General features: G+C 36.2%; 1 protein-coding gene across 11 annotated transcripts in view; it reads left to right on the forward strand.

Annotated features, from left to right (window-relative positions):
* The window catches only part of stxbp5l (syntaxin binding protein 5L), a 259708-nt gene that overhangs the window by 218036 nt on the left and 16129 nt on the right, over positions 1-25543 (forward strand). For 4 of the 11 annotated variants that reach the window (XM_015363844.2, XM_015363849.2, XM_015363847.2 and 1 more), the window contains 3 exons: positions 5136-5240; positions 13234-13284; positions 21503-21676. In XM_015363844.2, coding sequence (XP_015219330.2) covers positions 5136-5240; positions 13234-13284; positions 21503-21676 — 330 coding nt within the window. The remainder of the gene's footprint in view (positions 1-5135; positions 5241-13233; positions 13285-21502; positions 21677-25543) is intronic. The other 7 variants (XM_015363851.2, XM_015363853.2, XM_015363855.2 and 4 more) reach the window with 3 other exon arrangements.

Here is a 25543-nt window from a genome sequence, read left to right on the forward strand (position 1 = left end):
ACGTAGGAGAAGAGTTATTAAAAGTATAAACAGAGGAATATTCTCAGGCATTGGGAAGAGCAACAAGTAGACTTCTATAATATCCATGATATTGCTGATGCAGGCTGTGGAGCAACAGCAGAATTAAATCTGAAATAGACTGATAAATTCTACTTTAATCTGGTCAAATATGTGGACTAAGCCATGAAACATTTTGAAGTCCTGCCCTCATCTTCTGCGCTTAATAATATTTTTATAGAGTGTGCAAGACTTACTGCAAGTCTCCTCAAGGAACTGTTGACAACAGCTGTTCTTCATTAGTCCCAATCAACAATTTATAATCCTTGTCCCAAAAGAACAGCTTAATAGTGTTGTTGACAGCATCATTTATTTCAGTATCCTTCTACTCTTATCTCCATTCAAAACATGTCTACTGTAAGTTTTTTCTCGTTAATTACACAGTATTCATTTTATTTGCAAAAGTTTTCAAAAATTCCAGGGTTTTAACATTTTGTTGCTTTGAAGCTGGCAGTTATGATGGTTTAGTTAATAATAGTTAATAATATTTGATGCATACCGAAACATATGCCATGTATTCAAAGAAAAAAAAAAGTAAATAGATAAGTAAAGAAAAACAGGAAAATATTAATTACATCCGTATTCGAACCCTTTGCTGTGGAAAATCTAAATTGATTTAGGTGCACAAGATTTCCTTAATAAGCCACACAATTAGATGAGTTACATCTGTGTCCTATAATAGTGTTTCTTGTGACTTAGGTGAGGGTCCTTGCTCACGTAATAAATAACAAGCAAACTATCAGGAATGTTCAAATCAAGTCTGGGATAAAGTAACTGAAAAGCACAGATTATGAGAAGAGCAAAATACATTGTAGTCCTGAATATCCCTATAGCAAAGTCTGCTTAATTATCGAAAAATGGAAGATGCAACATACTGTACCACCTAGACACTGCCTAGATCAGGCTGTTCCTCCAAACTCAGCTGCTGGACAAGGAGGAAACTGGCAGGGGATACCGCTGTGAGACCAACAACAACTTTGAAAAAAACTAAGTTCAATGGCTGAGATGGTAGAAAAAATCCAGGGGTCAGCAATATCTCTGTCACTTCAGATTCTCTGTATTGCAGAGTGGAAAACCAATCTCAAATCTCACATGTGTTTTGCAACAGTGCATTCAAAATTTGAACTTTTAGGCTCAAAAACCAAAAAGCACATCACCCAGTCAACACCATCCCTACTGTCAAGCATGGTCATACTACGTTGATGCTTCTCATAAGAAGGGACTATTAAACTTATTAGGATTGAAGAGAAATTGGGTGGAGCAAAGAACAGGCATATCTCCTGAAGACTTCTGGGGTGCAAATTGTCCTTTCAGCAGTACAATAATCCACAGCTACACTGTAGTGGTTTAAGAATAAGAAAGTAAATGTATTTGAGGGGCTCTGTCAAGGGTCTCACTTTAGTCTTTTTGAGATGATAATCTGTACAAAGAGTTGTAAATGGCTATCCATAAACAATCCCAAGAAACTGGAGAGAGCTTAAGCAAATCTGCAAAAGCAAATGGACAAATATTGCACCAGGCTGGTGTGCACAGCTGGTACTTACTCTAAAAGAATCTAAAAGATTTAATTGCTTCCAAAGGTGCTTCTTCCAAATATTGAATTCACGGGTCCGAATACTTAAGGAATCAACATAATTTTCAGTTTTTCTCTTTAGTCTTTGTTGACATTTACTCTAACTTATTCTAACTTTAGAAATACTGAGTTTAAATATTCAGATTTTGAATTCAATATTTTAAACATTTTTCAAAACTGTATAAGTATTAACATATAATTTCTCAAAATGGAACATTATAGGAATGGTCTGAGTTTATTTGAAAGGCACTGTAGGCCAATATTACTCCACCATCAAGTATTGTCTCATTCTCTTCATTGACCAATTTGAAGCAAATACAACTGTATTATACTGTATTATTTTGTTGCAAAATCAAAAGCAAATGATATTTTTTTTCTCATGGAAACATGCATAAGTGCCCTTAACATTGTTATTGCCCATTTATAACACTATATTACTTGTTTAAATTATATTTCAGAAAATACAAGCAAATCCAGCAAGTAACGTTTTCATTAAATGGAGGTTTAAGAATTTGGCAAAGCCTTACGTGTGGAACAACACTCGTGTGGCCAAGCCTATTAGAATGCTTTATAAAACAAGCCTTAGTGTTGCTGAATTGGCAAAGACATCAGTGAAGCAAAAAGGGAAAAGGAAAGTCTACATTCCTGTATTTATAGCCTAGAGACCAGGTGACTGGCTGGAGTTTGGGATTGTTTCTCCTTAACTGTCTTTAGTAGCTTCACTGTAAGAGACAGAGGTACGGAATTCCCCAGGATATGGGACTCAATAGATGGAAAGCTACCAGTGCGGAACAGATTTCTGCTTGGTCGAGGTAACTTAGCAAAATGCTCAAGAGCTGCCCCTGTGGTGTGTGTCACGCGCACTCTTGCAGTGTCCTCATAAAGAACTGTTTGCACAGCAGACGTGAAACATCAAAATACAAGGATGGCAAAATGGGGTACACAGATTTCATCTTTATCTTACCTGATCATCTAGAAGGAGGATGGTAGGAGTGAGTCAACACCAAGGTGACAATTTCAAAAGAAATAGTTATTGTCAGTATTTTTTCCACAAATACTTCAAACTACCTGCCGGGACTCGTAAGCAAGCTTCTTGATAAACTAGTATGAAACTTTTCAGAATTGCTGGGCTGCTTCTTGTTAGCTAAAAACTGATATAAAATGAATGATGTGTGCAAGTGATTTCAAGAATACAACTCTTAGAATAAGTAACATCTGGCACTTACAATAGCACTGGAGTGTACTTGACTACCGACATCCTGACACTCGGTAGCAGCATGTTATTCCAGCTCATTGAAGTCGTCGTGGGCAGCCTGTGGGCCAAGGGTCACCTGCATCTCTCATAATTTCTAGGTATGGTCTTGTAGGGATGGTAAAATAAGAATATACAGTATTCATTTTTTTCTGAAACTACTGTAGGTGTAAAAGCACCTTTAATACATGGAAGATGCTTATCTACAGTATATTAAAAAAATCCTCTAGGATTTTGCATTTCAAATTCCCTGCTTTGCTGGGGGGTGGGTGGGTATCCCTTGAGCCGCTTTTCAGATCCACACTTGTGGATCCTGAGTAAGTCCAGGCTACTCACCACTGCATGAACACATTTCAGTATGTAAGTGTATTAAAGACTGTAGTATTGATTACGTATTCTTACACAGGTTGTCATTAACATCTCACATTGAAATGCGGTCAGAGCTTGCAGTGTTGAACTCTCTGGCTTAAGCTTTACATACTGTAACCTGCTTGCTATACATCCTTGTGTGAAATTCAATGTACAGTGTGTGGCAAATCTAAAGGTGAAAAATAAGACTAAAATTGTGAATTCAGTCCATTGTGGGATGTGCAACTAATGTGTGCCTGCTTTTTATTCTGTTCATCACCTCAGCATGACTGAATAACGAGAATATTAATATGCATGCAGTGAAGCATCTAACAATTTAAGTGACATTTTCTTTACAGAATGTAAGAGTGCTCTTGCATACAATCTATTAAAAGGCCATTATCAATTTTATATTCTTTTGGGGCCTCTGTGTAAAAAGCATAATGTGTGTCTGTGTGTGTATCTGGGAGGAGGTGCATTTATTACTATCATTAAGACAAAATCTAAGAAAATGTTACCAAAAATAAATGTTAAAATAAATCATATCTAGTTTTGGATGAGAATGGTTCGAGTGAAAGCCCCCAAAAATACAGGAAGACAGGCAAGTTTGTATGTTAGGAAGGTGGTATGTACAGTACATACCAGTGAAAAACAAAAGTAAACATATATTCCCTGAAAGTATTTCTAGAAAATGCACTACTGACACACTGTGTGGTCTTTTGTAATGATTAACAAAAAGTTTGTGAAAAATGTTGTGAAAAAATCATATTTGTGGTTATTTTACCAAGCTTTTTGTTCCTAAACTAGATGGTTTTAGCTTTAAACTGACAGCTCAGCCCTTCAGTTTTATCTCTTTCTAGTCTGACAAAAGTATTATAAGTTTTTCTAATGCAAGATTTGCACAAGACTAGCACTGCAATGCTTATGAATACAGTCCCAGATGTGTGATAAAGGCATCGTTTATTGCTTTGCTTCCCATAGACTGAATAATTCCGCATTAATACGTGGTTCTTAGGATTGGGTTTCCTGATATTTGGTGCTAAAATTATTCAAACTACAAACACAATTTTTCTGTGCTCTACACATTTTTTACAGTAGGTATTGTTTTAGTTTTTCCTTAAAACCATCTTTAGCTTGTCAAGTTCAGAGTCTCTTTGAAAATTAGAGCAAAGTGTATATTAAATTTTCAATGTCACATTGAAAAGTCTCTTACAGCATGTTATTCTTGATTTTCCAATGCTCCTAAAGTGAATATTTCTCACATTAAAATAAACAACAACCTATGTTTAAATAGGATGACAAATTTATTTCATACCATAAGCACATTTTGCATGGCACTGGCCTACTTAGTCCATGTCATCTAACAGAATCTAACCGGATTTTCCCCTATCCCCTCCAGACAGGTTAAAGTGAATAGAGCACTCCAATTTCACAATAACATTGTTGCTCCTGTTTGATTTAATCATTTGATTAACTGTTCATTTTCATGTGTAGAAATTGTAAAGCTTGAGAAAAAGTAAATAGCATACCTCTCACCCGTTGAAGTCTCTTTGGTGAACTGAATTGCCTACTTAGTAGAAATGTGCAATGAACTCCATATTTTTCTGTATCCACTAATATCCTGAATCATGTTGGATGCCTAGGGGGATGTTTGCTGAAGAGATTTAGGCTTGTGAAGTAAAACAGGATGGTCAGGCCTTCATGGTTCCTGATTTTTTTATCAAATTTGCTACCCTCTTTTTGCATTACACTGTTGTAGTAACATACTGTATCATTTCAGCCTATGGAAATGTTGTACAGGTCCTATAAACTGTATTTGTAGGCTGAGAGGTATGCCCCATACTTTTTGCTTATTTTTTCCCTTTTTGTCAAGGAATATGTATTCTTCTTTAATTTTCATTTCAGTTCCTTATCCAACCACACTTCACAATGATCCCCGCACCTTACCTGACACCCCAGCAAATCTGAAAGCCAGTCACTACAGCCCAGTGTTTTACTTGCTGGACAATGGTAAGGAGTTGTCAGAGGGCTGCCAGTGCTGTAATATCATTGCCCAAAAGAGATATCAGCTACTAATCATCTTGCATGCAAAAGTCAGGCATTGCTTCAACACATCTCTGCACTGTGGTGTTAATAGTTTTGTTCCCACCATTTCAGTGTTGCAGTTGGGGTGCTGTTCTTTGCTTGTCTGCTCCTGTTCTTTTCATAGGAAGTCTCACTCTATTTTAATGTGCAAAAAGACAGCTTATTTTTAACTGAGTGCTTTTTTTGTTTCATATATAAATAAGAATTATGTGAACTGATGTTTTGGATCCCTTGATTATTTTCCCTCATAAATATATATATCTGTGGTTTGGTCTCTCAAAACCAGGCTCTTTAATTCACAGTATTCCATGTTTTTATCCTTGCAGGTTTATTCTTCAACATATTCTGATTTATAAAGTCACTTTTCAAAAACTAAAAAGACTCAAACAAGTACTCTGGCTATATTGAAGAGGGATTTTAAATGTACAGGAGCAATTCATGTCAAAGAGCCTGATTTTAGAAGAGTAGGTCATATTTTTTGCAAGTAAATCATGTTAATATTTGCATCAGTTCTGTGAATTATTCTTAGATCTTAAATGTTCATCTAAAAATAACCATTGATAAACAGTTATCCATGCATTAAGAGATCAGAGCTATGTATGATTTTGCAAAAAAAATACAGTATTCAGAGACTTCTAATTCATTTTATACTTCATAGCTAAGTGACAAAAACATGACTTAGTGACCAAACAGCTGTTTCTGTCTGAAGTACTCCTGCTCCTGTTTCACACCTCCTGCAGACATACAGTTCACATCAATTTCTTCCCAAACAATTTCCCTGAAATATGCTTGAGTTTTAAGGTTTGTTTGACATGTTAACAGTTAGTATTTTTTTATAAATAACAATGTATAAAAGATAACCATCATATTTCTGTAAATAATGATTTGACTACCCATTTTCTACAGTACTGTATCTACTCAAACACTATAGAAGTTGGGCCTATATTGAATGAAATCACATTATCTTGAGTATCTTAAAGGAATGTTAACCACTTCGCAGATGTAGCTTGGGAGTGATAAATCCCTGACACCAAACTGACATTTTATCAGATAGATTGAAATATTGCAAAAGCGTTTTCTACAGATCTGTCCTTCAACATCAGGTATCTCTGACAATTTTTTTTTAACTTTCACAAACTCATTCATAAGTTATAGTACATATACATACTGACATGATTTATCCTGCACTAATATTGTCAATTAGACAAATGAGACGGGGCACTACACTACTATTTGTACACTACAAATATTTAAATGTCATTGTAAAATAATATTTTACTCTAAAGCTAGATCTTAGCATGTTTAATATAAAACAAATAACTGGTCCTAAATGTTAATTTTAAAGATTGATATTTATTCATATATAATAACTCCTTTATGTTTCTTTGAATCATACCCTTTTAAGGGATTTCAGTAGGATATTTCAGTCTTCAAAGAGTTTCTTCTGGACTTTGTAGTGTTTGGGATTTATGTCACTATGCACCCAAATTTATAAAAAGTCACTCCACTTGCGAATGAAATAGAGACATCTTTTTCCAGAAAAGTACTTGTTTTCCTTTTATAAGAATCTTCGGTTATTTTGGGCTTTGTCACTCCCAGGTTCTGTGTTGTACCACAACACATGCTCTGACCACAGCATCAGCCATGAAATGATATATTCAGTACAAGGATATACGGTACAAGTGGGGATTTCTTAAGTTTTAATTGAAAATAGTTTTGTTTTGCCATTTCATTTACAGTTTTTACTGGTTGCATTTGCAGTACTGCAGGGTCTCGACAGTTGCAAGAGTTCGGAATCATTGCAAATTGACATGTAATCAAGTCCACATCTATACAGTACCTTTGCATAATCTATTACAGTGTATACTGTAGTTTTTCTGGTTAAAATAAGTATCCCTTAAATAACATTGTTAAACTAAAAGACAAGGTCTGACAAGGTCATCTAAAGCCTGTCTTTCCCCACACAGCCAACACAGAGTCAGGAGTGTTCATTACAATATAACAGCAAGACCACACTGGGATGCGCATGCAGAGTAGTGGCTACTTGGGCAGGGAGATTTGTCTCATGATCCTAATTGGTGGCACTGTTATTAATTCGAAAGTTGTGGGTAAGAACCTTTAGCTCAGTTTCATTCTGCTCTTCTCTTCTTTCATCCCAGACTCTGTCAGCCAGACCTAATCTCAAAAATAGCAAAATCACAAATGTTGTAGTAAATTTGAAGATGTTGAGACCATACTGTACTTCATAATGAAAACCTTGCACACAGTCCATAGTAAACAACCACGAGTGGAAGCTATTCATACTGTTATGTTTAGAAGGTGAGTGGTCTGCCTGTGTGGATAACAAAAACCTAAAATCAGGAATATGATGTCATGTACTGGATTTCTTATTAGGTACTTCCTTTTGACAGACTAGCTATGGTGTTCTGAAATGCTGCAATACTACAACGTATTGCATTTTCTGCTTTAGCTAAATAGAGCCACAGCAGACCAATGCATATAAATTATGCTTGAGGATGGATTGAAACGTCTGTCTTCTTCAAATAAAAAGAAGCCTGTTTATTTTTAATAGTGGTACTTTGGTGTGCAATCCACATTTTGTTTGCAACCAGCTGTTATTTTCTATGGTGTTGTCTATGTTATTTTCTAAGCTATTAAGGGATAGCATTGTGTATGTAAAAGGGTTCAGTGGTACTAAGCGAGTCACAGAAGTAAAGTCACCTCCCTTGAAACCTGGACATCGTACAATTCTCTCTCAGCAGAGGGCTCAGTCTTTGCTCGTTAGAGAGTGGAGCGATGTGGCTCTAAGCCTGTGAATGACCAAATGGGTTTCCTGCAAGTCCATTTCACATACAGTAATTAACACATAATACCACAAAACTAGAAGAGAAATTCCTGATATTGGTACAATGATGTTGCACGTTCAGCAGAATGAGATAGATGAGATATCCAAGTCAAAATATTTTTTTTTAAATTGAAAAGGTTTAAGAAACGAACTATGATTAATAGTCCACTATGATTTAACTTCAATTGAACCTCCAGTTCCAAGCTGAGCGGTTGTACAGTAGTACTTTCGTCAATAGCCTGGATGCTTACATGCCTTCTACCTTACTTGTGCTTTTCCCTTTGTTTTTTCTTTGAAGTTAACATCTGCATGTACTGTAAGTATCCCTTACCATATAGAATGAGGAAATAAAGTGCGAGCGGAGAGATAAATCAGTGTGGGAACTGCAGCTGAAAAAGAATTAGAGATGAATTCCATACTAGAGGGAAAAGGCACAATGTTTAGGGTCTATAGCTTCTTCAGATCTACTGTACTGCATGTGACGTTACTTGTGCTTGAAAGGTTCCACATATTTCCACAACTCCTTGGTTACCTAACATTTGTACAAATCAAGCCAGACCTTGCCGGCACTAAGAAAGCTACATCACATTGTTCTAGGAAAATTGTCATAGGCAAGAAATGTCATCAGATAGCACCATAAAGAACATTACACAAGTTTTGATGAAGATTCAAGAAATCTGTTTTTTCACAGCAAAACTAAATCTATTGTATTTGTGAAACTTTATATAATCTATCAATTCAGAATTTTAAAGTTTGCTTAAGATTTCATGTTGTTATTTGGATCCTTTTTAATAAAGTAAATATATAAATATATATTTAATATACCTGCAATTTGAAGTGCATACATCATTGCCATCTGCAACAATTTCAGTTTTGATATAAAGTCTAAAAGTAAACTTCTGGTTGCATAATAATTTTACTCAGCTTTGCCTAATGATTGGAATTTTGGTTATAGATGTGCTTATTAATGCCATACAGCATAGTGAAAATCTGTTTTTCTATAAAACATGAACCACATAAAGCTCATGGAATTAACAAGAATGACAGTAAGTGTTATTCTTTCTAATCAAAGCCATGTGAAAATTCAAATTCAGGAGCATAAAGTCACTTCCTTTGTTTTGGCACATAATCAGTTTTGTGCAAGTCTTAATGGAGAACCAATTACACTGCAACAGTGCTTTCAGATTCCACCAGTCCACGCTGTATGCATTTTTATGAACCAGGTCATAATGGAAAAGCTGCAGAGTCATAGCTGACACTTATATTACGGTTTACAGCACATATTTAAGAGCACTCACATCACAAGAATGATCCTATACTAATCATTGATTCTATACTGTAGGTCAATAATGATCCTAACTCAATGTGGGAATCAGGTGTCCTCAACACAAAACATGACTAGGCCAAATGTGGAAGCATGAGGTCTCTGTTGAAATGGAAAATCTCATAGTAGTATATGTTCATGTATACAGTGCCTTGCGAAAGTATTCGGCCCCCTTGAACTTTTCAACCTTTTGCCACATTTCAGGCTTCAAACATAAAGATATAAATTTTTTATTTTATGTGAAGAATCACCAACAAGTGGGACACAATTGTGAAGTGGAACGAAATCTATTGGATTTTTGAAACTTTTTTAACTAATAAAAAAATGAAAAGTGGGGCGTGCAAAATTATTCGGCCCCCTTGCGTTAATACTTTGTAGAGCCACCTTTTGCTGCGATTACAGCTGCAAGTCGCTTGGGGTATGTCTCTATCAGTTTTGCACATCGAGAGACTGAAATTCTTGCCCATTCTTCCTTGCAAAACAGCTCGAGCTCAGTGAGGTTGGATGGAGAGCGTTTGTGAACAGCAGTTTTCAGCTCTTTCCACAGATTCTCGATTGGATTCAGGTCTGGACTTTGACTTGGCCATTCAAACACCTGGATACGTTTATTTGTGAACCATTCCTTTGTAGATTTTGCTGTATGTTTGGGATCATTGTCTTGTTGGAAGATAAATCTCCGTCCCAGTTTCAGGTCTTTTGCAGACTCCAACAGGTTTTCATCCAGAATGGTCCTGTATTTGGCTGCATCCATCTTCCCCTCAATTTTAACCATCTTCCCTGTCCCTGCTGAAGAAAAGCAGGCCCAAACCATGATGCTGCCACCACCATGTTTGACAGTGGGGATGGTGTGTTGAGGGTGATGAGCTGTGTTGCTTTTACGCCAAACATATCGTTTTGCATTGTGGCCAAAAAGTTCGATTTTGGTTTCATCTGACCAGAGCACCTTCTTCCACATGTTTGGGGTGTCTCCCAGGTGGCTTGTGGCAAACTTTAGACGAGACTTTTTATGGATATCTTTGAGAAATGGCTTTCTTCTTGCCACTCTTCCATAAAGGCCAGATTTGTGCAGTGTAAGACTGATTGTTGTCCTATGGACAGACTCTCCCACCTCAGCTGTAGTTCTCTGCAGTTCATCCAGAGTGATCATGGGCCTCTTGACTGCATCTCTGATCAGTCTTCTCCTTGTCTGAGCTGAAAGTTTAGAGGGACGGCCAGGTCTTGGTAGATTTGCAGTGGTCTGATACTCCTTCCATTTCAAGATGATCGCTTGCACAGTGCTCCTTGGGATGTTTGAAGCTTGGGAAATCTTTTTGTATCCAAATCCGGCTTTAAACTTCTCCACAACAGTATTACGGACCTGCCTGGTGTGTTCCTTGGTCTTCATGATGCTCTCTGCGCTTTCAACAGAACCTTGAGACTATCACAGAGCAGGTGCATTTATACAGAGACTTGATTACACACAGGTGGATTCTATTTATCACCATCAGTCATTTAGGACAACATTGGATCATTCAGAGATCCTCGCTGAACTTCTGGAGTGAGTTTGCTGCACTGAAAGTAAAGGGGCCGAATACTTTTGCACGCCCCACTTTTCATTTTTTTATTAGTTAAAAAAGCTTCAAAAATCCAATCGATTTCGTTCCACTTCACAATTGTGTCCCACTTGTTGGTGATTCTTCACATAAAATAAAAAATTTATATCTTTATGTTTGAAGCCTGAAATGTGGCAAAAGGTTGAAAAGTTCAAGGGGGCCGAATACTTTCGCAAGGCACTGTAAGTAGTGTATATATACAGTATATCTTCAGCAACTGTGCAATCCTTAATAATATGCCGGTCCATTCTTCTGTTTTATGCTGATTCCAACACCCACAATATCAATTTCACAATCTATAATCCCTATGTGCATCGCTATAATTTTGTGAAAAGTAAACATTTTAAATAGTTAATCTACCTTGTTAGAATTGCCTGGGACAGAGTCGCATTTGTGTATGAAAGAAAATAATCTTGTTGTTCCATCAGAACCAGTGATGTGAATCATTCCTGAATGTGTCACAGCTCTTCTTGACCTTCATATTAGCCTTATGAAACAGTTCACTAACTGCCATTGTAGATAATTCAACCTCTGTCACATTTTAAAGGTCGTGATTTGATTTGCAGGAGACTGTGAATATGATTTTGTAGGCATATGGCAGTTGTATGAGAGACTATGATTTTTTGCACCCAGTCCTATGTCTGTTGATTACCACTGCTGTGCTGTCGAATCTACACTTTAAAACACTTAGTAATGTGACATTGTGTTGTCCATTTTACAGGCCCCTAATTATTTATTAGTAATAAACCAACATCTTACTGATCTCTGTCTTTAAAGTAAAGCTAAGATGCAGTATCTTGATATTGTTGATATATAACAAGTTGATATTGTTATGTTTTGAAAATCCACTCTGCTTACAAATTTCTTAATGCAAGTGGTGTGTGTCTTTTTCCAGGCGGAAGTGGGGTATTTAGTATAAATCAAAATAAGGTGCAAGGGGTTTTGGTGTTCACCAATCCCCTTTTGAATATCTCATCTTTAGTTGGCATAAAAAATTCACAAAGAAAATTCTGCTTGAATGCATATTACACTGTTAATAAAAAGTCATGTACTGCAAGTACTTCTAAAGCCATACAGTACCTGCCAAACTACTTCTTAATAATTACTGGTTGAATAAATATTCATCAGGCACCATGTTGAAATGATTCTTTTTAATGTATTATAGGGAATTCAGAAGAATACAGAGGAAGAAGAATGTTCATACTACATGTAAAACAGAATACAATCATGGAAAGACAATTGAAAATTGCTCACATTTAATTGGCTTCTTTTAAAAATTACTTAAACGACTTAGTAGAAAGGTGTAAAGGAAAATGAATTCTAATTAAGTAAAAAAGTTCAAAGTTGCTACTTGGATTCACAAATTCACATCTACAGTAAAAGGGAGAGAGGAATTAATAAACCCTGGTAGGTTTATAGGTCACTCTGGAATCATGAATTCCTGAAAACTAATATAATAATTTTATCCACTTAAGTAAAGTTGATTTGTTTAACTAAGGAGAAATAATTAAATAAAATAGTACCAAATAAAATACAATAACAATAACAATATTATTATTAATAATAATAATAATCACTCTCTTAACATTTTCTGCAAAATTGTTTCAAAATATGCTTTTTTGAGGTTTTCACTAGGTTTTTGTGTAAGCTCATTTTCAATATTGTGAGTGCAATGCAGACCACTAGACCTGTCTAATCCAAGTCAATCTTTAATATTTTCTGTTTGGTTTTTGTGTCAGTATTTGAATAAATCAATCTACATGTCCATCTACCTATCTAATACAGCTGATAACGACAGTATGTAAGTAAAGAAGAGGAAATTCCCCTTAAGGGGGATTCCCTTAAGGGGAAAGTTTGATGTGTGTCACGAGAACTTAATGTACAGTACTTGTGGAAAAAGTGAGGTCTCCTGCTCACACCTGTGGGTTGTGTATGGTGGTGAAAGTTGTCTTGCTGGGAATGCAGGTTGTCAAGTGGGTTCTAGCATGTTACCATGGTGATCTGTGCATCTGCTTGCAAAGTGTATGCACATTGTGCACGTTTTTATATTTTCTTTTGAATTTTCTTGTTTTGTTTCCTGCACCCCCTTATTTCTTTTTTTCCTTACTTTCTTTTTTAAACAAATTAACTGCTGCTTTCTTTCCTATTTTGTTTCAGTTAAGGGATCCAGAAAGTTAAGTCTGCCAACAGATCTTAAGACTGATCTTGGTACGGTAGGCGAAAGCCAACTGTTTTCAGTTTTTTGACTTTTTAAAATTATTTTTTATCCTGACACTTCTAACAGATTATATCAAATTCAGTGATTTTCTTTCTGATGTTTGAATGCACTTTCTCTGATCAGATCACACAGTTCTGTTGGCTACATGTAACATTCTGCTTTTTTTAATTTGAGCTTTTATAAGTACCTGTAGATTAAGTTTCACAAGAAACTAAAAATATGAATTTGAATTTGAGCTGTTCTATTCCATGCTCATAATCTCTGAAAACTAACATAGCCAAACAGTCTCACTCCATTGTATTTGGAACATCATACAAACCACATTAACCCTGAAGTTTTTTCACTGTGTTTAGGTCTTTTATGCCTCTTGATCTTCTCTCTTGGAAATGTTTTTTGTGCAATAGAATTCAGGCTTCGTTGCACTTGTTTACCAGGTTGTTATCTAAAGTAAAAAATGTTATGAAGTATAGTTTTAATCAATTGAAGTTTTCTATTGATAACTTGTTTCCTAAGGTTTATTTCAGCTATTTAGTAGAAGGCAATGGGGCTGGATTATTTTTAACTGGCTGCATATTTATTGATTAAATACTGTAAGTGCTGGGACAGGAAATATCCTGAAGTTGTCTTAACCTTGTGGAAGTGATGGACATCCATACTGTGGTCAAAGATGCAACATGTCAACTTACTAAATCTTTCCTATGACCTCATCCCAGCTATAAAACAAATAAAAGTTACAATGCAGAAACAGAGAGATACAGTAGGAGGAGACCATTAGAGGCTAACCCTTCACTGTCTGTGAACTGAGCCCCTCTGAGGCAGCACTGAACTGGCTGGGCACTACATGATGTCCTGTCAGCTTCTGAAGTTTATAGGCTTTATTTTCTGGGTACTGTGCCTTTCTTCCACTTGAGGCTTAACCTCCACAGTTTCTGTTATGGACTGCAGTGTGAAAGTTAACATGCAGCTTTGCTTGGAAGGACATTTGTGCTTTTCTCTATGTAAGTGCCATGGTTCATTCAGGTAAAGAGTGCGTGGGTTTTTAAGTTGAATATCACGTGGGTGTTCAGTACTGCTAATGGGAGAGAAAAAATAGAAGTTGATTCTGTTTATTTTTGCCTTTTAAGCTTTGTTTTCAAAAGAGATTAGTCTATGATGGAAGTGTAGAATTCTACAGTATATTCACTTTAAAGCAAGAAGGTCATTTCCCACAGCTGTAACAATTTGACTAATTGTTTTATTTTTCTGTGGAATAATTTTGCAAACAAAAATTCTAAAATATAAATATATAGAGGCTAACTACAGGAAAACTAGTTAAATGGCCAGTGGGCTTGGAAGTCAGAGAGGAAGAGGTTGAGAACCAGCCCCTGTGATGACCAGATGAAGGGTGCTGGTTTCTGAGACAGAGAAATTGATGAGATCAATGTAAAGTTAAATAGATAGAAGATTCTCATATGGCTTCAGGGGAGTGTTGAGCTCCATGAAGAATTCAGCTTCCGAATAGAGATGGACAGCCGTGGCTTGCTGGGGTTTTTTTCCTTCAAGGTGTAAAATCTCATGCCAAATATCAACATAGCTAAAATTGTCCTTATCTTAAACAACTCAACTAAAACAAGTAAAGTTTTACATGTAATTGCATAAATGTATAGTTTACTCGGATATGGAAATGTCCTTATCCAAGCAACAATTGGCTCATCAGCCCAGAGTTATCTTGATTTATGTGGTGGTAAGTGGACAAGACAGCATATTACTTCCCCTCAACCACAGATAGGAATCAGAAGAACGTTTTTCTTCAGGCAAAATAAAGCCACCTATTATGTTACTATTATTGTATCATTCTGGTTCTTTGGGAGGTAAGTATTATTTCTATGTTTTTTTATCATATAAAACGTCTTTAAGATCTTTGTTTTTAATTTCATGTATTATTTTGTGTGTGCACCTACAATGCAGTACAACCTGTATTGCAAGTTAGGACATACTGGTATACTGTAAATGGGGGGTTATGAAAATCAGAAACCAAGTGAGCAATTGAGTCAAGAAGTAAAATAAATGTTCATAACCCCCTATTTGTAAATGACCTCTGCCAGAATATACCCAAGTGGTTGGTATAGTTATAGTTGGTATAGTTAGAGGCACTTGAATTCTTTGTTCTCTGTCATAGCTTTGGTGATAAGATTAAGACTCCAAGCGCACTTGGTTAAACAGATGTTTATTAGCAATGACAATACAAGCACTACACTACACAAAACATACAACACACAAGTTTCTATATTTAGAGTACTGTATGTACAGACAAGGCATTTCAGTGACCTGACATTCTAATCACCCAAAGAGAGCTGCCTTCTCAATAAAACACAATGCAATTGCAACCTGCAGTTAAATCTCCCTCTCTCTGCAAACCTGGATGCCACTAAACAGAGGTAACTAAGGTAAACCAAGGTAAACTTTATGATGTTTTGATAGTGATGGTAAGCTGTAACACTATCACTTAATTGTGTAAGGTTTCTTATTTACCTTTTTACAGTTCACATTTTTATGAAATGGTGGTCACTGTGTGCTGGAGCCTGCTCTATCACAAGTGGGTTATGACTATGGTATGATACTATGATTGTTTGTAATCCTGAATTGCAAATTTCCTTAACTTAATACATGTGTTGTTGTTTTTCCACAATGCAGAGTATTTCACAACTTAAATGTGAAAACATCAAAATGATGTTTCATGCTATTTCTAATATCACTGTAGTTTACCGGTTTTCTGCCTTTGGGCACAGTATACCACAGTCTGGGTATCTTACGTTTTGTGTGATGTTTAGGGTTTGACTTCTGAGCCTGGTAAAGCGCATTTGATCTGAACATACAGTATACTGTATGTCATAGAACTGTGCTATTGAAAAAATATAACATGTGACAAAGAAAACACCTTCCTACCTAGCCCTTCCCTTACGTCCACCAGTATGCCAAAAATGTCACACACCTCACCAATAGTTGTTCAAGCTATGTTTCCAGTTACTTTTTAGGGGGTATTCTGAATTAGAAGCATTCAGTCATAATAACACAGGTTCAAAGCTTGTTAGAATTAACTTTAAAGATTAAATATGAATAGAGTGTAGAGTGATTATTAATTTATCTCTGATGGTTCTGTGTTTCAGTGTTGACAAATGATAAGAGCTGATTCATATTTAGTCCCAGTAATTACCTATGTACTGTACACTATTTGAATTCCCGGAATGAGAACTCTCAAATCCTGGAAAAGCATGTACCTGTTCACTGGTCTCTAGGCCCTAGATACCACACCATTGCAGCTAATCCCAAAAAGGTTCAGTGGGCCTTAAATCTACTAGTGGGGAATAACTGTCACTTTCTCGTCCCTCATCCTTCTTGAGTTTTGTCATATTGAGATTAACTTGCAAGCAGTGCAGTAAGTGAAGTCCCAGGACTTGATGAATGTAGCACTGTGCAGTCATCTTGGCATCAATCACCACAGGTTAGATACCTAATGACTGGATACTACCAGACCACCACACGTGAACCTCCTGAAACCTACTGAAAGATCCTGGCAAGGGATCATGTCTTGTGGTCTCTTAGATCCTGGCTTATTAGATCCTGACAAACTTCAATGTTTAGGTTGAATATCTTGCCTGGCTGAGAAAGCCCAGATGACAAGTAACAGTGCACTGCCTCAGAAAAATCATCTACACACCAATGACAAAAAGGTGTTGTTCTCTTGATAAACAAGGTGTTGATTCCGTTCTGTGTTTTTCTTTCTCACTTTTCAGGCTTGAAATTTAACAGGTTAAAACCGCTCATCACTTGCGTCCAATCCACTCACTAACGGGGTGGTATAATATTTATATAATATTCACTCAAGTGCATCATGGTCAATTTTTAATTAACCTAAATGATGCAAAAAATACTTAACCAATATCCAAAACCCATCCATATGGCTTATTCTTCATTAAAACACAAATGCATGAATAGAGTGATCATTTTGTTTTTCTGCTCAGTATGTACTGTAAGCATGTCATAGTAGAAAAGTCTCTGGACTTGTGGCTGGCAGGTTGTGCAGTCAAGTCCCTCCTGCAGAGGCTGTTGTTGTATGTTGATTGAGGTATGTTTGGCCAGTTGCCCCAGTCCACCCAGCTGTATAAATAGGAATTAGCACTGCTGTACTGTAAATAGACCCTGTGATTAATGTGGTGTCCCATCCGAGGTGAGTCATGTACTTTCTGATTACTTCATACCTAGACACCAGGATAACTTCCAGTCCAGTGACCCACTGAGACTGTCTTGAATGGGATTACCTTCAGTACGTCGTACCTGTATAACCATAACAGATAGCCAGAAGGGCCATAGGAAAACCCAATCTGGGTTGTGCACCTGAAAACCTGAATGATTTACTACCATGAAAACATGCATGGCAGTGAACCATCCAAGACTGTGTAGATTGAAGGTTGTTAAACCCCCAGTGATTCCTACATTCTACCATTACCAGTCCTTGATATCACTTCAACTCCCAAAAGATAAAAGAAACCTATTCACACCTAAAAGAAGTACAGAAAATACAAGTGATTGTAGATTTTTGCAACAATTCTAATTTCACTTTTAAAAGTGGAAAGGTTCTGTATCTGTTCTGGATTAGAGTACTGGAAGGGTAAAAAAAAGACATGCTGACATCCATTTAACTTGCAGCAACGGTTTGTGTGCAAACTTGTGAAATGCCTGCATTGGACATTGTTGAAGTAGACAGACCTGTGGTTGGGACCTTTAGAAATATTGCAGAGATCGCTGCCAGTGCAACTGGAACTGAGCCCAACCAGACACATGCTTAAGTGACGTCGGTGGCCATCTGGATGACTACAAAGAGAATTGAAAGCATGTGATGTGAGACTGTTGAAGCATCTCCTGGGTTACCAGCAGGCTCATTCCGGGATATGTAAAGGATTTAGAAAGCATTTGACTGTCTTTTAGTTGTAGCAAAATTAACTCAGACTAGAAATATTTGACAGCATTGCTTGGAAACATCCAGTATGCAATGCACTGAACAGTGTGAAACATATGGTAAATTTTGATTCTTTAATTTCTGCTAATTTGTCACTCCTTTTTACTCAGTAGTCATTAAAAGCACAAACTCCGTTCCGCTTTCAGTCATGAAAAATCAAGTTACAATAATGCTAGATACTGCCTGATCTCATTTTACAGTTAATGCTTGGTTGTTCCTATTATTCTTGAGATAATTGGGATGAAGAAAAAATATATTTTTAGTCTTTCATCATTTGGGTAGAAGGACACTGTAGACTTGATAGTTTTATTTTAATTTTGGCATTCTGCACAGGAACACATGCAGACAGCTGGCTGTTGAGAATGTATTATCAAGGCATGCTCCTCAGCCAAAACAGGTTCAAAATATGTCCAAAATGTTATCATAACTTTCATTAACAGATTTGTTTTTCTTTTGGTCAAGACAGAACTGTTAATACGAGTAAACACAATTTTCAGAAATGCTTTGTAATAAAGTATTCAGTCTTTCATAGCAGTGTAGAAAACTGATAGCAGTGAATAGAATATGAAATAATTTCATAGCTATGAAGTTTTATTTTTCTGAGTTATGCATACAGTATAAAAAAGCATATAAATATTTAACAATGCCAGGGTATATTGTACAAAATATATCCAGTAAATGCAGCCACAGCAGATAGCTGTATCCAACTAAGATCTCCTAAAGTTCAGAAACTCTTGATGATTTGATTTCTAATCCTACACACCCAGAAAGATCCAGTAGTATTTTAAGTGCAGTCTGTGAAGTTCTGACTACAGATGGAGATTTAGACGATCTTCTGGAAACAAAGAAAGAAATGTGAGCTGTGACCCATTTTGTAGAATTAAATACTGACTGGCTATTTCATAAATTCGTATATGGTTGGGAATACAATTATTGAAAGTAAACTGACATAATATGACAAAATATTGCTTCCACTGTGCTCCCTCAATTACACCATGTTATTTTTTTATTTCTAGTTCATTTCTGCACTATCATTGGCTAATATTCTCTTTACTGAAGGCCCCCTGATTTAATAACAGTAGTTCTTAACAGGTGGAAATGAATGTACAGTATGCTCTGCTTTTAAATTGTGCTTCTTTATGCTGGCATTTTGTTTCTCTTTTGTGACTGCATAATATACCTTGCATTATATATATATATATTATGGCATATTGCTTTTGAAATACATACTGTACATGCAAACCCTGAGGAAGGACCAAAACAAAGCTCAACTGTTATAATACATTAAATAATAAAATAAAACCCTTTATTATTTGTATCATACTTTCTTTGTATGTGCTAAGAAAACTGAATAGTGAGGGAACATGGACTCTGTTCCAGGTATACAGGACACAAAACCATACAATGTATCACTAATCCATTGCAGGGCACCAACTCAAAAACACAAGGACACGGGACACCAGTTAACTTTTCAAGTACGTATGTGTTTGGAAATTGAAGAAAAACAGAGAACACTGGATGGCAAACTTAACATAGAAGGTGCTCTAGTCTGGAATTAAACTCAAAACTCAGAGCTAGGGGGTAGCAGCATCTATGAGCACACCAAAATATACAGAGGAAACATGCTTAATTGCATCTCAGCTATATTAAATGTAGACTATATTTTTTCCTATTTAATTGTAATTGTCACATTGATTGATTTGTTTCGATCCAATTTGTCCCCTTCCTGTAGAAAGGACTTATATGCATATACTGCAGTTTTCATGTTGGTAAAGTATACAGTACTACCCTGGTGAAAGTTAGACTGTAAATGATAAATATTTATATAAATGAAGTATAATTACTCTGATGTGTTTTTTGTATTAATTACTATGCAACTCCCTCATCTAAACCAGATTTTTGTGAATACAGAACATTTTGTTACTCTTTTAAGAATTCTGTTTGTCATGAATATAATTCTTTATTTAATGTTTTTAGATTAATAATTTATAAACCAAGCTGGACCTTTTGTTCATATTATTAATGTTCATCCGTTTTAAAATCTTTTGTCACCTATGAATTATACATTTCTGAATTAAAACCCGGTGAAACCAATGCCAAAATTAAATATTTTTTCCTTCTGAACATGCAACGTATAAATATGTGAATATTCCCTCTGTCAGATGGAGCCCTAATGACAGTGAGCCATCAGGTTACTTCCATTAGCATGCAGTGCTTCTGTGTATTTCAGTCAATGGTAGCCACTGTCAGGGAATATCCCATAGAAAAGCATAGCCTCATCACTCATCACACCACCATTTCTCAGCTCATTTTTCTGGAGATATCTAGTGATATACATTTTGTATGTTATCTAGGCCTGTAACACTACTCAATGCCATTGAAATGATCAGTTCTTATAATGAAATACATGTACTCTTCATGTGCCACTTCTGTCTGTGATATAATGAACCAAAGACAATGGGTAAAAACTGATAAAAACAGATTTTTCAAGTAGAGCCGTCACAATGGCATGATTTCCAGTGACAAATGGAAAAAAAAAATTAAGTGTAAAAATAAATTCACCGAATTCTTGATGTCTGTATCAGTACCAGAGTTACTGAACTGCTTTTAAGTCAGCCTTGTTCTGGGATCATAAAAGAATGATTTCTTTTCAGTTTTTAAATTGTAATTTGGCTGTACCAAAACTGGCAGTAGTACTCTACTACTATTAATTTCACCACCTTGACTGGTAGTTTGCATTAAAATAGTGGCTCAGGATGCACCTACTGTGGGACTGGGAAAAGCCAGTGAGTTTTCATGGAAAGAGGAGCTTGTCAGCAAGAACTGACCTTAAATTTGACAAGGGTGCACAATCACCCCTCATTTTGGACCACGGGTTTCTTGCAAGGACAACACCCACCTGTGAAAGCAAAATGCTGACCTTGGACTAGATACCGTATGCAGTAGCCTGGGAGACTTTCAGAGTTGTGCCATAAGAGGCTGACAAGAAACTCCGGGTTCTAAAAAGCGTGATCGGACATTTTCAAAATTGGCCATCATGAACTTAGTGTCACAGGGCACATGCCTAAGAAGAAGAAGAAGAAAATTCACTATCTTTGCCTAGCCCTGCTGTAAGTGCATCCACTGTTGCCTGCTGTCTCTGTAAAGGAGCTGAGGCTTGTCCTCCCTTTGCTTCTTTTTGCCACTTTGCTAACGCTTTGCCATTATTGCAGATCATGTCAATGGACATTGCACTAGCCCCACCTCGCAGCCCTGTGCCACTGGGAAGCGCGTCTCCAGCGCCGAAGGCACTAAGCACAATCGGCGAGGCCCCGGCCGGCCGCCCTTCAGAAAGGCCCAGTCTGCCGCTTGCATGGAGATCTCCTTGCCCGTCTCCCACACAGAAGGTGTGTGCTTGTCTGCATCCGTTTCCTTTCTGCATGCCTGACCCCCATCCGAAAACAAGGAATATACCCCGAAAATATATTTCAGTAAAAGGAGCCAGAGTTAAAAAAAATTAGAAACATAGGTACTGTCTGTCTGTATTTGTGTGGCCCCGTTTTTTATAACTGCGCTCTTTGGGTTGAAAGACAGAATGTGATTTCATGAAACACAAAGACGAGGTTTACAAATGAGATTTTAAGGGAGCAGTGGCTAAGATTTTTAGATTTATTCCTTTCACAGATGTGACAATTTAAAGTGAGAATAAATACAAAATAATCACCTGACTAATACTCAGGTCAGAGAATTAACACAACCTGTCCAATCTGGAGAAAAAAAAGGAACATTTCAAATATATATGTAGACATTTATCAAAGGTTATTCAAAATGGCACAATGTTCCTAAAATATGTTTAAAAAGGCATGAAATATTTTCCCATATTTCATTGTTTTCAAATGCATTTCAAAATTAATTTCAATACATACAGTAATCACCATCTGTACAGAATCTAAGCGCATTTCTGCTGCATTTTTCTTTATATCTTTGTATTAGTAATGATGGCCTTTTTCTTGGCTTCTGCCTCCACAGTTGAAGCTCTTTATTGGTTTTGTTGAAAAGATACAGATTAACAACTGAATTGACATCTCCTGCGATGAGTCAGTCATTAATCATATTGTGGTGCAAATGAACAGCAGTCACTCGCTATGTGGAGTAATGAGCTCATTCACATAAGTCTTTGAAGAAATTCCTGATTTTTGCTCATGTTAGTCCAAAATGAGTTTCTATGATATTCAGCCAGTGAGGGCAGATAAGCTGCCATTGGACAAACTTTCTGAAGTGCAGGCGAGTCCAAGAAAAGTTAGCAATTAATATTTTAAATTCAGTATAACTAAATGACATAAATGGTATTTATAAATGATAGACAAATTCTTACTTACCTACAATCATAGAAACTGTGTTTTTCTTAATTAAAACACGTTGATACTGTATCTCGGATACAGATAATATCCCATTTGAACAAATCAGACAGATACAGTATGTATTTAAACTCTCAATAGTTTAGAAACACTACATAACACTCGAGAACATGTTCTCAAGAAGATTTTCTTCCCATAAGCAGCAGTATCACAGTGAGGTTTGCCAGCTCACAGGGTGCTGGACCTCTTGAGTTATTTGTGTTTTTACCAGATGTTGCCAGTACTGCACAATTTGTCACACATCCTGCAAAACCAGATATTGATGCTACAGAAGATTTTTTTTTCCATAAGAGGGGTAATTATTAGTAGTAGACTTAGTATTAATATTTTCTGTATATTTTAGTATTAATGTTTACTGTATATCAATGTCAATGCATCTGAGAATTTCAGAGTTTTGACCAAAATACCAAATTTGCTTCGCTTTACTAAACTCCAGAGAAATTCAAGCAACCTTTTCAAAGATATGTCTAAAAGAACTAAAACATTTTCCTGTTTCTCTTGAGAACTTTTGGGCATGTTCACTCTAACGGTTATCTTTGGTAAATGGAAAGCGGCTTTTGATCTGAATATATAATATATAAGATTAATCTTATCTTCTGCCAAAAACACAAACCACTTGCTTGTTTCTGCTAGACTTAAAAGGATAATAAGGCCAACATTTATATTAAAAGGGGTTCAAATTCTATATCCCTTTTCACTTTTACAAATGTGTTAAGATAGATGAATAAAGTTCCAGATTCCCACATAGTATCTCTATATGCTCTTCATTATTAGTTTTCAAAAACTACACTATGGGTCGCCATTACATGAAAAGTGCTTATTAATACAGTATGTAATAATGCAACACTGTCTCTCTATGATATTTCATAATCTTGGCCCCTTTTTTGTACAGCAGCCCTGTTTGTGAAAGGAGCCATGTGGGGGGAATCTGTGCATGTTCTTCTGTCTCACGTTTTCCTTTCTGCAGGATGTCCAGCTGTCTTACTAAAAACTGTCGTCTCTACAGTCCAGATCATTTGTGTTTCTAATGTTTACTGTCTGTGTTTCCAACGCTAACAAAATATTTTATTATTTTATCAAACATGCAGATATTTACTTTAACAACTAACCCATAGCTAGTTGAATATTACCCTTAGAAATGAAGAGAAATGCCTTAAAACCAGGGTGTTATAGTATTATTGCAATTCCTTTAATTCCAGTAGACTGCTTTTTTTTGTTATAGTATGTTCTTTAACATGATTAAGTAATTTATTTTTCTTTGTTTTAGAGGTTTTATGCATTGTTATACCTGCTCTGTGATTCTCAGAGTTTGCTTGTGATCAAATGTTATTAATTTTTACAGCAAAATAGTTTCAGAAAGGTTTTCTCACAGCTAATTATAGAGGAAGTCACAGAAGGAAGAATGCAGATTTTATACTTCAGTGTTTGCTAGAGATGCTACCTGAGAATGATGTGGCTTACAGATTTGTTTTTCAATCTGACTTGTGTAGTAGAAATATATTTCCTTAACTCATCTTCAGAATCACATATTTCCTGTTGTCCTGTGCACACAGGCAGTTCCAGTTGCTACAGTACTTACTTAACACTTAATAACATTGTTTTTGTCTGGAAATCTTTCTAAGAATAAAACTGAATTATAAGTAGGTTTTTGTCATTTGAATCACATGTTACTTTGTGGCCTAGGAAAAGTAGGATACTTTATAATTTTGAAAGGTGGAGTCCACAAATCTTTATTTCTGGGTAAATGTGACGCATAGAACTTGCTCTTTGTCATGTACAGTGCGTTCTTAGTGGTTGACCACTAAAGAAAGGGCAATATATGTTGTTAATATGAATATTTTAAGAATTCTTCTCAGAAGCTGTCTTTTTCAGAATCGAGAAAGAAAAAGTCAGAGAATCACACATAGCGCATGCAGCAGATCATTGGGGAAAATAAAAAAATCTGTTTATTTACAGTAAATAGATTCAGTAATAACAAAATAACTTGTGATCCCCATAAAGGCCTCAGGTCAGAAATATTAAGAAAAGACAGTTGCAGCACAAATACTCTGCAATTTTCAGCTGTATTGTGACAATTCACTGAAAAAGCATTGCGTGCGATGTACTAGATATGTGTTAATGAGGAGGGCTGCAATATATTATCTTAAATATGTGTTGCAACACCTCATTCAGCAAAGAATTGAGTGATGTTTGTGATAGCTTTCCGAATAAGAACCTGCAGGTAGTTTGTGGTTAGTCAAATGTGTAAAGCCAGCCTTTGTGCTGTCAAGCAGAAATTAATGTGTATTGGAGCAGTATTTTCATCAGGACACAACCCGACACCAGCACTGAAGGGGAAGGAAACTATATCGGTATTCTGAAAATGTTCTGTTCCCTCAGCTGAATAAAAATGTGTCAGTTCTTAAGTTTAAGTGTCGCAAATTTAAGACTAAATGACTAGGATAGTCTTGGTCCTTAAACTTGAATTAGAAGCTACCTGCACAATCATACTGTGTTTCTTATTTCTACCCATAGAGATTTTAGTTGCATCCGTCAATATATAAAAATGGAAAAATATAATTTAACTGAAATCATGGAGCAGATTGTTACAGTATTTGAATCACTTTGTACTGCAGCAGCAATGAGTAACTAAGTCTTCATGGGCTGCAGGGTGCTCTAGTTTCATTGCACCTCTGATTGGAATCACTTAATTGAGCTGATTATTTGGATAAGAAGTCATAACATGCTTTTGTCAGGTCTTAATCAGCCACTAATTGACAAGGCCCTGTGAAAGCTCAAAGAACGTGGCCCTCAAGGACTAGAGTTTTTACATAATTGTTTAAAGTGTGGAAAAGCAATTATCCAGGATGAGATTTC

Source organism: Lepisosteus oculatus, chromosome 15, assembly GCF_040954835.1.
Source record: "Lepisosteus oculatus isolate fLepOcu1 chromosome 15, fLepOcu1.hap2, whole genome shotgun sequence".
In the NCBI taxonomy this organism is placed as follows: domain Eukaryota; kingdom Metazoa; phylum Chordata; class Actinopteri; order Semionotiformes; family Lepisosteidae; genus Lepisosteus; species Lepisosteus oculatus.